At 34.8% G+C, this 12,260-nt stretch overlaps 1 protein-coding gene across 1 annotated transcript in view; it reads right to left on the bottom strand.

The window, feature by feature from the left end:
• The window catches only part of Smp_159140 (putative organic anion transporter), a 40,156-nt gene that overhangs the window by 18,751 nt on the left and 9,145 nt on the right, over nt 1–12,260 (bottom strand). The window contains exons 5-6 of the mRNA XM_018794966.1: nt 5,517–5,622; nt 4,049–4,213 (exon numbers count right to left, since the gene is read on the bottom strand). Of these exons, the coding sequence (XP_018649325.1) occupies nt 4,049–4,213; nt 5,517–5,622 (271 nt within the window). The remainder of the gene's footprint in view (nt 1–4,048; nt 4,214–5,516; nt 5,623–12,260) is intronic.

The raw sequence follows: 12,260 nt of genomic DNA, 5'->3' as shown, positions 1-12,260 counted from the left end.
GATCTGTTGATCTTATCTTCACACTACGTCAAGTGTTAAGGCACTTTCAAACTTTACTGTAAGCCAAAAGTCGTTGTGTTTCTTGATATCACAACCCTTTTTTACACGCCGGACAAGACTGTAATCTGGGATTGTCTGTTGAAGAAAGGTGTATTTGTGAATTTCATTTAAATCTAACAGGCTCGGTACAAAAACATCTCAGGTAAAGTAAGGGCAAACAACCACTTCTACCCTTTGTTCCATTCAAGCAGTAAAGTTAGGTAGGATTGCTCAAACTTGCTATTCCTCCACGATTTCCCATGGATGATAAATCAGAGTCCGTAACTATGCCATATACTTTCTAAGGGAAAAGCACTTTTGTAAGACCGACAGGAGCTTATGTCTGTTCTCTTTATGGTAGGCCGTTTGAAGCAGCTGGGAAGTTCGTTTACATGAGTAGTTGTGTGAGTGCTGCTGTTCGCGTCAGTGATGAGACCAATCTGTGTAGTGGACACCAGAACAGATTATTCCAGCTTAGGTCATCCTTGGCACCATCTTGATGTTGGCCTGGCTGCAAAGTTTCACGTTTGCAACGCACCAGTGAAGAACAGTCCTGGTCTACCTTTGCAAACATGGAGTCTCTGAGCCGAGAATGTTCGTGATATCTGTGTTGTCTGCAAGGGATTGTTCACATTCAATGGCAACACCATGTTAGTTGTGTTGAGGTCCGTGGATATGTATTAGGACACAGTCGCAGTAAATTGATTACTGGCTCCATCTTAGAACATTGGCATCAGTGACAAGGATATGTGTTACGAATGTTATCCCAAAGGCTTCCACATCGTATATTGTTTGATGATGCTGGGACGAAGTGAGGAAGAGGAGAGGTCGTCAGTTTATGACTTGGCATTGTGGTACGAAAGAAGGCTGTATAAGACTGTCATTTTTCTGTCCATTACGATTACCTGGATAGGGTTCGAGAGATAGTGCAACTCAGTGGCTTGAGACACAATCAGACCTGGTCTTATGTTCCTCATAAATGTGAGGGAAACTTCTTTGACTGAAAGAATTTTTCGTGTTGGATTTTTTTTAAGCTCCATTGTCTCCGGTCAGTTATTTTATTTATTTATTTAGTTTCTTCTTTCACTTCAAATGTACCCTCTTGTCTGCTCTGATCCTGTTTCCTTCTTTTGAATAGGATCTGTCATGTTTAGATTTTCATAGGAGTTATAATCAATTCCTCGTCTATTCTCCGCATCTTCTTAATTTCTTGTTTCATTGTGCTGATGTAGGATTTGGCAATTTATACAGGTACACATTTGTGTACCAGATGTTAACAGTAATGATGATTGACCATCAGATAAGGAAATTTAATTCCCAATAACATACATCTAAAACTAGCTAGTAGGAAATGTCAAACGACTGTTAAAATAGTTGGTAGTACTCTAGCCGGTACATTAGATAAACAGAACATTTGCATAATTTAAATAAAAGGAACAGTAGCTCAGCAGTAGTTAAGACGTTCAACTTTTACTCATTAGATCATGGGGTCCAAGCCCCACCACACATACTTCGGTTCGAGCAATCGGTTAGTATCAGTATCTATTACACCTAAAGCATGGATCAAAACCAAGTACACTAATCAGTACCTGACAAATGATTCAGTTTCAGTAGGAAAAACCTATAGTTGAAATGAAAATAGCACGAACTAATAAATTCAGTAGTCAATTAAGTATGATTTCATGTATTTATTGTTGAGATACAATTATGATTCAATCGTTAAATACAATACATTGGACGAACTTTGTTAAAACAAATGATCTTAAACCTGTGAGATTAGATGAATCAGAACTGAATCCTTAAAACAATGAACTATTGGTCCATTATAATCCCAACAATAAAGAATAATTATCAGTTCTAAAATAATCGCTTAATAAAAATCGATCACAGATCAACGAGTCAAGAATTCCATTAAAAACCGTTAGAGTAAGGAGTTAAAACAGTAACAATTTCCTTCCAAACTCCACTGTATGGACAGTTGGATATTATTACCTGTAGTTCATTCAAAAGCAGATGTCAGTTATAGTCTAATGCATGAAATATCTAAAAGTGATTACTGGGCTAAAACAAAGAATAGGAGTAGGCCAAACGATGACAAACATTGATTAAAAAACAAAATAACTGAAGAGCAATGACTATAGAAGCAACAGTAAATCCATCCATAAATATTCTTTTAAATATAAAAAGGAGGTACAGACAGGAAAAAACAAAAGAGAGCAATTACATAGTACCTATATAACAATCTGATATTTAAATGCAGAATACTCTAACTTATTCTTTTACAATTCAATATTAAAAATCATTGGATCACGAGTTCCGACTAACAATGCTTGTTTTGATCTTGACAACTAGTATTCCATGTATGTTTGGTATTTGGTCGTCTCACATGACCACAGATTTGCATTTATACCATATCAAGACGTAATATAACATTATATACAAGTCTTATCATGTTACAATTCCAATTAATATAAGTAGTTAGGAACGTTAATAGCGGAAAAGAATACACTACTCAATCAAACGTATGACGACCAGATTGATAATCTACACAACACATGTGTATTTGTCTGAAAACGTTAGGCAAGAAAATCACATCGATTATCATCTTTGTATACAAAACTTAGTTTGAGTACAAAGGTTTTATTAAAAAGTGTAATTATCTATTCGGCAATCGATTACTCTATTTGTTTCATATCGATTCTGATTGAGGAAAGTGATAACTGAGTGACCAGCGTGGTTAGTTGCGTAATTATTTGCTTACATAATAATCAGTAAAAACTCAGCTAATTGAAATGATATCAATACACCAGACCAAAAATTGTATATCAAACCTTATTTGGAAGAGCACTGAATCAGTAGTTTAAAAGAACAGGAAGTTCAGATTATGTCCCAAAAGGATTTTATTGTAACTTCAACTATCGTTTGTGAATGAAAACTTCAGTGCGATAATCAAAGATCTCTCAGATAGTGGGATTGGAAATCGATGTTTGTAGTAACTAATTATATTCAAGAATAATATGTAACTACAACCACGAATTATCTCTACACCATAAAAAAAGAAACACGTATAAACACTTCTTCACCTGTCTGTTGCACTTTTAGTGAAGTGCTTTTTGTATTCATCTCTCTCGGATGAACTTTTGTCTGATGTTACATTATTATATCTGTCTATCGTCCACATGACAACAGAAAGACCTTAGGAGTAGATGTTTAGTGGTAGAATGATTTTTACAAAATTATGATTGATTGTCATAAAGCAGAGAGGACTTATAACGGGATAGCTAGAAAAGCTACGAAAAAATACCAAGAGGTGGATAAGATAACGTAAGTTCGGAATAGTAAAATATTTATTTGTTCACGGAACTGGATGCAAGACATCGTCTAAAGGGTTTCCCCAAGTTAAACTACACCACTCCTGATACAGGTTATTCATTTCTGTTTAGCATATGACAACTAGGAACAATAGTTAATGACCTGATGGAAATAATTATTTCACCATGTTCATTTTCTTCTCTCTGATTTCCTTTAGATGATTTCTTCTAACACTGTATGAACGAGGCTAGTTGTGACGATACAAAAAAATCGTATCATGTCCTAATATAACTTAAAATGACTGACTGATGCAGCCCATATCTCAAATTTGTAAGTAAACCAAAACCTACAACTTGTTTTTGAGCATCATAGTTTGCTTTATTCCTAACTTGATGTATTAATATTCAGTCAGTTGATTGTACTTTATTTTCAACAAAAAACCTGAGCAACATTATCTGAACAAACTACAACATACCAATTTCAATAACTGATGTATATATTTACAAAAAAAGGTACATATATAGTAAGGGTTTAGTAATATACCCATTACTAACTAATATATAATACAATAACTTCAATAATGTAGGCTATTATCATCCATTATCATTTACATCATTCATATATGCAGTCTAGTTATGATTTTGTTTTCCCTCTGTTTATATATATAATGGAAATAAATTAACTAATTGCTACTTACCAGCTATTAAACTGCTTGACGATTTATTAATTCGAAATCCCATTTCTAAATATTTTGGTAAAAATGATGCAAATCCAACAACAATAAACATTTCTGAACATATACAAAAACAAGCCATAATGTAAATTTTATTTCGAATAAGTGAACGAACAACAGTTGTAAAACCTAGAAAATTGTAAAGAAAAACAAAGAATAGGAAGCAGAATTTCTTTAGAAAATAATATGTAGACAGTTCATATCATCATATGACTAAAATTAGACAACTAGTAAGACTATGAATTACTGAGTAGTGGTTTCATCTCCTCATGGAACTCTTCAGCACCATACGCCAATAATCAGCAACGGAATAACTTATAAAGTGACTCAACAATTGAGTGTACAATCACAGTTATATTTTCTTTTTTTTCTGTTTATAATACCGAAGTGTAGAATGGTAATGTGATCTGAAATTTCATACAGTACAGTTTAACGGCATACAATGATGATTTGAAAATCATTAAAGGAGCAAATGGAATTAGAACCTCAAATATCAGTCTATTTTTCGTCTGTTAAGAAGGTTAACAGATATATCTGTTAGTATTTCATCATAAAAGTTTCTCCCGTAAAGTTCTCCATTTAAATAGGTATCAACGGAGACGAGAATATTTATTAAACTAGTGCTTTAATAATATCATTAAACGTGATACTCATATGAAAACAGCCCTCATAAATGCATATGTAATGAAATAAAACTCACATTTGTTAGATCAATTATTTACTCATTTATCTCAACTGCACATATTAAGGTAGATTGTTTCGGTAATTACTGATTGCACAATAAGTACAAAATAATTTAAACTTGAATTAAGTCAGGATAATGAATTGTACAGCCAATGTATTTTACTAACTGAGAAATAATAATAACCTGTGTAATAAGTATGAATACTCGATTTTGGGCGAAACTTTATTGTGTAAGACCTAGTGATACAACTCGACTGTCTAACTCATCATAGATGAAGAGGAACACAAACCTGTGACTTACTAGTTGAAAGCTAAGTATTCTAACCGCTAAAGCACCACATATATATTTCTCCAAATGATAAACAGTGCAAAATAATTCTAAATTTCTTCACTCAATAATTTGTGTACTTCAGATAAGATGTGCACAAACACACAGACAATATTACTTTCACTCTTTACAGTTGTTTTCCCCATTGTGAAAAAAAGATGACTTAAAGTCACTGATTTAGATTATAAGTTGTAGGTTTTTAAGTCAGTCTAACACTTTCATGCAATTTCAAACAGAAACGGATGGAGGATTTCAGCAAATCTATATATTTTATCAACTAATAAATGAAATAAGTATCTACCAATATATTAACGCTGTGGAGTTAAAATTATAAACCTATAACGTTTTACAAACACTAAACAATTAAAAAAGGGAAACTGATTACTGAGAAATATTAAACGTAAGATTATAGAGCTTTACCATTCCATGTACTCTTTGAATCAAGTGGTTGACTTTGGAAATGATTATTTGAACTTCGACTTTTTCGTTGACTTCGTCTTGAAGAAGAAAAATCTGACCATGGACTCTAAGAAAAATCCGTAAAACAAATTGAGTGAAATTGACTAATGGTGATAAAAAAACCCAAGTATATGCAAGATTTTAATAAATGAATTTAACATATTTTTCGTTTTACCAAGCCATTAAGATTTATGCAAATTAAAAAAGAAATCTTAGAATGTTACATGACTTTCTTAAGTTCACGCTTCATATATGATTATAAAGTGAAAACCTAGGAGAGTAGTTCACTAGATTTATTTTGAGAAGTAGTCAAAATCATAGTAGGTTACTGTGAACGAATAAATTTACAACCATATATAGATTTGTTTAATATCTTATAAACGACGTAATGGATAGTATTGAGATGAAGCATCCACTCAGCAAATAATGAAGAAGATACATCATAAAAACAAAACTGTATATAACAAGCTATATAAGATAATAGGTATTGGAAGAAATCTTCCATATATACTCAGATGTGGTTTTAGATAACATAGAGTCAGAAGTAGTGAGGTTCAAAATCACGTTTAACGTAGAGAATTTAAGTCAATTCTTTTGAAGTATTTTGGAAAACCAATATTAGTATCGTTATTTTCAATATAATGATGAAGGAAACAGATTTTCGATATGAAAGGGATATTTGCGAAGATAAAGGCAACATTCAAAAAACCATTCTTTCCCCAGAAACCTTGAAGCAATACTAAATCGTCATTTCTTAGACCAAGCAATTGAGATGTTTGATAACTGTCCGAGTGTGATGATGGAGAATCAGTTTTTCAAATCAAATATTGATTTCAAGTTAGGAGGAGGACAGTAATTTCTGCAAGTACTGAGTCACAAGGTAAAGTTAGACAATGATTTTAAAAAAAGATTTGAAGTAGTAGAGATGTGTGAAGACAACATAAAGATTATAGTTTACCATTATTATTATTAGTAGTATTGTATATCTGTTGAAATTTTTAAATTCGTTACTTTTTATTCTCTAACTCTCATTGTAACACTGTCTTATTTTTACTGCAAGCTGTTACCATTTTTTATTACTATTGCCAGCTGTGCCAAATTTCATAAATTATTTTAGACAGAAGCGGAAAAGAAAATGATAATACAAAACTGATTGCAGACAATGGCAATGAAATAGGTCTGTAAACAGCGAGTGGAAAAATCTCGTCGTTAATTATCTAAACAAGTAAAACTATTTTGAGAAAAAAAACATAGCCAGACTAAAAGATGAAGTGTGTGTGTGTGCTCTAACACAAATATGACCCTTATTTGTTGAATATAATTAGTAATTGGAAATAATTGAAAAATGGTATGAACAAAGAAATAAGAAGCCTTGACAAACTACGGAAGCTACTTTTGGGGACGTTATTTAGTTTAATTCAGAACTTTTAAAACAGTAACATTTATTTCTGTCCCTAGTTTATTCTACAAACCATAAGCTTCCGTTTGATGTACGATACACTGCCATAGCTTTTTCTGCTCAAGAGCCATTGTAATTTAAACGTAAAATTTTGTAGTCTATTTTTTACCCTAATCGCCAGTTCTGGACGTAATTGTATTTCCCTAATTGTTTGTGCGTTGCTATCTCTTTAGTCATCTATTTATTCATGTATTTTTTTACACTGATCGGAATCAGGAACCAGATCAGAATTGGGAATGGATCGAGTGCTTGTCAACCAATCAGGTGATAGAATAGTTTTCATCTCTCTAGTCCAAGCAGTTAGCCTAACTTTGAAATCACGCAAGGTCAAGCCAGTCAGCCTATCGATCAAGGTCTGAATCTGGATTTCAACAAGTTATTCTCTGCAAGGCATTGGATAGACAGATCAAGGACGTAACAAAAACAAGCTATTTTAAAGAGCCTATTAATAAAAAGTATTAGGATAATATCACTACTGCTTCCATTTGTGCTATACAGTATTGACTAGACATCTTTTAACTATCAATATATTTTACCAGAAGAGTTCAAAATAAAACTCTACTGGTATATTCAGTTAACATAAGAAGCAGAAATATAAGTTATTCATTGAATGTATCTAGCCACCATCCATCTTTGCTTATAATGTTTGAGACTGAAGGCAATATCGAAACAATCGGCACAGAATGCACGTATGCCAATAAGAGACTGATCAATTGAAGTTTTAAACATCAGTGGGAATATACAAACAAACAATACAAAATAAATTTTATAACAATTATAAACTCTTTAGTCTGATCTATACTTGTGAATATCATGTGTTAACTAATTTATTATCTTTATCAGAAGGGGGTCTTGTGGAGATTCTAGTAATTTTATATAGTTGAAATCATGAGTCATTTGAAGCTAGACCACCATGAAAAACCTGGAAGCACTGGAGGGTCGTTTCGTCCTATTGTGGGTGCGCACTGCTGAGGAGTCCCACAATGGGACGAAACGGCCGCCCAATGCTTCCAGGTTTTCCATGGTGGTCTAGCTTCAATTGACTCATGATTTCAACTATATATAATTTATTATCTACTGAATTGTTAGCAGTGTAATTATACATCAAGAGGAAAAAATGTCATGAATTAAATAATATGGAAGAATTTCGTAAAGATCTAAATGAGGATATCAAATCATAGATATGACAAGATAAGATCATAACAACGAACTATAATTCTGAACTGTCATGAAAGAAGATTTAACCACTAACATATACTACTTCATAACTAGTTGTACAATTCGGTATTATTATAGTAAATCACATTGTTATTTTCTGAACCGAAACAGTTAACAACTACCAATAATACAGTAGTCTGTCGTCTCATAATAGATTTCATGAGACAAAGAGACATCCATTATTAAACATGTAAAGCAATTACTTAACTAGTTAAATATATTTGATTATCCTAGACGTCAATTTATCATTCTTTATTTATGAACTAGCTGGTGCGATCTCATAATTCTGATTTTTACTGTTTCTAGCTAACTGGTTACTATTGAGTTTGTAGGTGTCACTAACACGTTTGACTTGATGATTTCAAATAAATTGAGCGTTAGGTAGATTGTTATTAATAAAAATGTCCCACCTCTAATAAACCACTTCTTTTCTGAAGAAGTGGCTTTCACTGAGTCACGAAATGTCAGGAATTTTAAAAACTTAATTTTTCTACTCATTGGGATATTACAAATATATCATTTTTATTAATAACTGGTTGCCACTTTAGAAGTTATTTACACTTTGAAGTGTTATTGTTTTACTCATAAGAGCCCTAAACTTATGACCATTAGACAAGTTTATTTTTATTTAAGCAAACAGATAATAAACATCGCTAGCCCCTATACAAAAACTCTGACTTAAAGTCGAGTGTATACGGTTTTTCTCCAAACTAGTTAACGAATTACAGAAATTAGCATCAAACATATGTGCCTTGAGAAGATATTCAATAATTTTGATACAATATATTCAACATTGATAACGTATAATCAACGATAATCCCTTGAAAAAAAATAATACAATTCTATTACTTTTCACATATAAATTATACACCTATTAATACCTCAAATTTGACTAAACTTCAAAATAACCTATGAAGTGATTCATTTCTATATATTCCCTAGGTCCCTACACATACAAGAAATCAGAAATACAACATTATCTATATGCGCGAAGCAATAAATGACCTAGTGAATTAATTATTCTCTTATAAATCAGAATGAAGTGGTTTTATTTTTGTTTTAATTACTAACAAGCTCATTATGAGTAGGTAAATTATTTATTATTTCCGGGATGAATATACAGAGAATCGCTTTGGATGTGAACACTTACATGATTGGAAATAAATTGGGAGGAAACGTAGGGAGTATATATTATATTCATCATTAATGTAATTGAATGAACAATACACTATTAAACTGTTGAAATATAACAGTACTAAATTTATTTGTGTATAACAAGCTTGTTACTCACAGCCACCCGACTGTTGCTGCTACCTTGATGCGATGGTCTGGCTCGCCCATCGTGATGAACCAATCGAGCTATACTGGCTGGAACAATCGCTCTTCAAGGTCCTATCATGCCAGACAGGTCGGTTGAATAACGGTAAGACTAAAAGCAGCAAATTCAAGGTCCGAAGGCGAAGTCGTACTGCTGACTGTACAGAGGTGTGACGGCAGTGAGGTGTTTCCTTCAGAAAACCAGCATAACAGCGATGCTGCCTTCTCATAAGGAAAGGTGGGCTTAGGAAAGATCGACTCTAAAAAATGTACACCTTGCCTTATCCCACAGATAACCGTCTCCGGCAATAAGGTCCCAACAAGTACGGGGCTAGCACAAAAATTACTCACAAAAAGGTCGTGTGTGACCACCCTCAGCCAGTTGTCCCTTGCGCAACATGGTAACGCTCTCAGTTCACTAAGACCACCTCTAATCCAATTTTCTTTTCAGGTACCTCTAGAAGAACCCTTCCAAGGTGTGGGCAACCGGGAAGTGATGATCGCCCTCATACCTCTAACAGCACTCAAGGTCACTGTATTCATAATTAATGTCTCTCTTCAATTCCTATTATTCCTCACACCTCGACTTTCAACTCAAAACTCCCTCTTTTGACTTCCTCTTCAAGTTTCACCATGGCCAACGAATCTAGTGTGCGAAACACTTCCCCAGGTCTACTGGAAACACGCTCCAAAGTACACATTGGAGCTTCAACGTACGCATCCTACTTCAAATCGGCCAGCAGGAATCCTTGGCTAAAACCCTGGAATCTCGTACCATTGATGTATGCTGTGACTCCGAAACACATATAGAGGATCCTAGTATGGTCATCCACTTGACTTTACCTCGCCGAAACGGAGAGCTGACGAGATACACCCTCCGCGTATCTGGCGGCCCAATGGCTAGTTCTCGTGGACTGGTGGGTGTAGACATAGCAATAAGTATGAGTACAGAACAAGCACTATTAGAGTGGGTCCCCGTTAACAGTCGCCTATTCGCTGTTCGGCTAAACGGCTCCGTAAGAACTCAGAAGGATAGGGACACATTTCGTTGCCTTTTCGTCATTTCTGCCTACGCTCCCACTAACTGCAGCCGGAATGAAGTGAAAGATGAATTTTACAGAACGTTCTCTAACTTCCTCATAAAGCTAAACTCTCAGACATACTACTCATAGCGGGTGACTTTAATGCCTAAGTAGGTAGCTTAAACCAAACAGAAAGACATTCAGATGGGTATTTTAGTATCCCGGCTCAGCGAACAGATAATGGTGATCGTCTGTTGCATCTATGCTCAGACAATCGTTTGTTTTTAGCAAGCACTAATTTTAAGCATAAGGAAAGACATCGTCTAACATGGCGACCACCTGCACCAAACCAACGATGGACTCAAATAGACCATATTGTCATCAGTCATCGTTGGAGAGACTCGATGGAAGGCTGTCGCTCGTTTTGGAGCACATGTTTAGACTCTGATCATGCTTTAATACGACCACGCATCCATTTGCGCCTCATTGAACGCAGAAAAACCATACAACGAAGACCCATTAGAATTGAACCGAGTGATGAGAAAGTCAAAAGTAAGTTCCAGGAACAACTGAAATCACATCTAGGCAGTTTTGTAAACGAGGCTGACCCAGATGTTGCTTGGAAAGATATACGAACAGCTTTGGAAACAGCAGTAACATATGTTAGTAATTTAAACCAAAGGCTTACAAAAAACCAATGGATTTCTTCTAAGTCTATTGCACAGATAGATTCTCGTAAACTCATCCCTTCAGGCTCTGAACACGATGAAGAGCGAAAACAAATCGGTTCTAGGTTAACCAAACGTCTAATGAACGATCGTGAGCAGTGGTGGGCAACGAAAGCAAAGGAAATGGAAAAGGCAGCTGTAGGCAACACCAGACAACTCTTCGGACTAATAAAAGAAACCGGAATTAAGAAGTCAAACGTAAGCGAGACAATCTCGGAAAAAGGCGAAATTGTCATCTTCTCTTAGCCCACAGGTTTAGGACGATGGGCAGAACACATTAGAGAACAGTTTAGCTGGCATTCAGCTACTCTACAGTTGCCCACCATTTCCAAACAGTCTGAATGGAACATTGAAGTAGGTCCCCCGAATTTAGTTGAAGTTCAAAAAGCTATAACAATTCTGAAACGAGGAAAAGCAGCTGGTCCAGATAGATTGACTCCAGATGCCTTTAAATATGGTGGTTCAATCTTCGCAATTAGGTTGACTGATATTTTAGCTAAAATCTGAGAGTTGGACGTAATCCCATCCCACTGGTCACAATCACTGATTGTCCCAATATATAAGAAAGGGTTAAAATCATCCTGTGATAACCATAGAGGGATTAGTTTGACTAATATAGCATCTAAAATACTAGCCTAAATATTTATCGGGCGCCTAAGACTCGTGAACTGCAAACACGAGCAAATTTGGCTGGCTTCAAACCTGGTTGTGGCTGTATCGACCACATATTCACTATTCGTTAGGTTTTAGAGCACAGACATGCTTATCGGCGTCCGATAATAATAGTTTTTCTTGGCTTAAAAACAGCATTTGACTCTGTTGACCGAGAGGTTCTGTGGAAGTGTCTGTCATTGAAAGGTGTACCTCGGAAGTACATAAACCTTGTGAAGGCTCTTTACTCGAACACTACTAGTCGAGTGAGAGCTTATGGCGAACTGTCATATGATTTTACAACCTCAAG

The sequence above is a fragment of the Schistosoma mansoni genome, chromosome 1 (genome assembly GCF_000237925.1).
Source record: "Schistosoma mansoni strain Puerto Rico chromosome 1, complete genome".
Lineage (NCBI taxonomy): Eukaryota > Metazoa > Platyhelminthes > Trematoda > Strigeidida > Schistosomatidae > Schistosoma > Schistosoma mansoni.
Note: the sequence above shows the minus strand (reverse complement) of the source record. Positions and strands in the feature narration are given on the sequence as shown.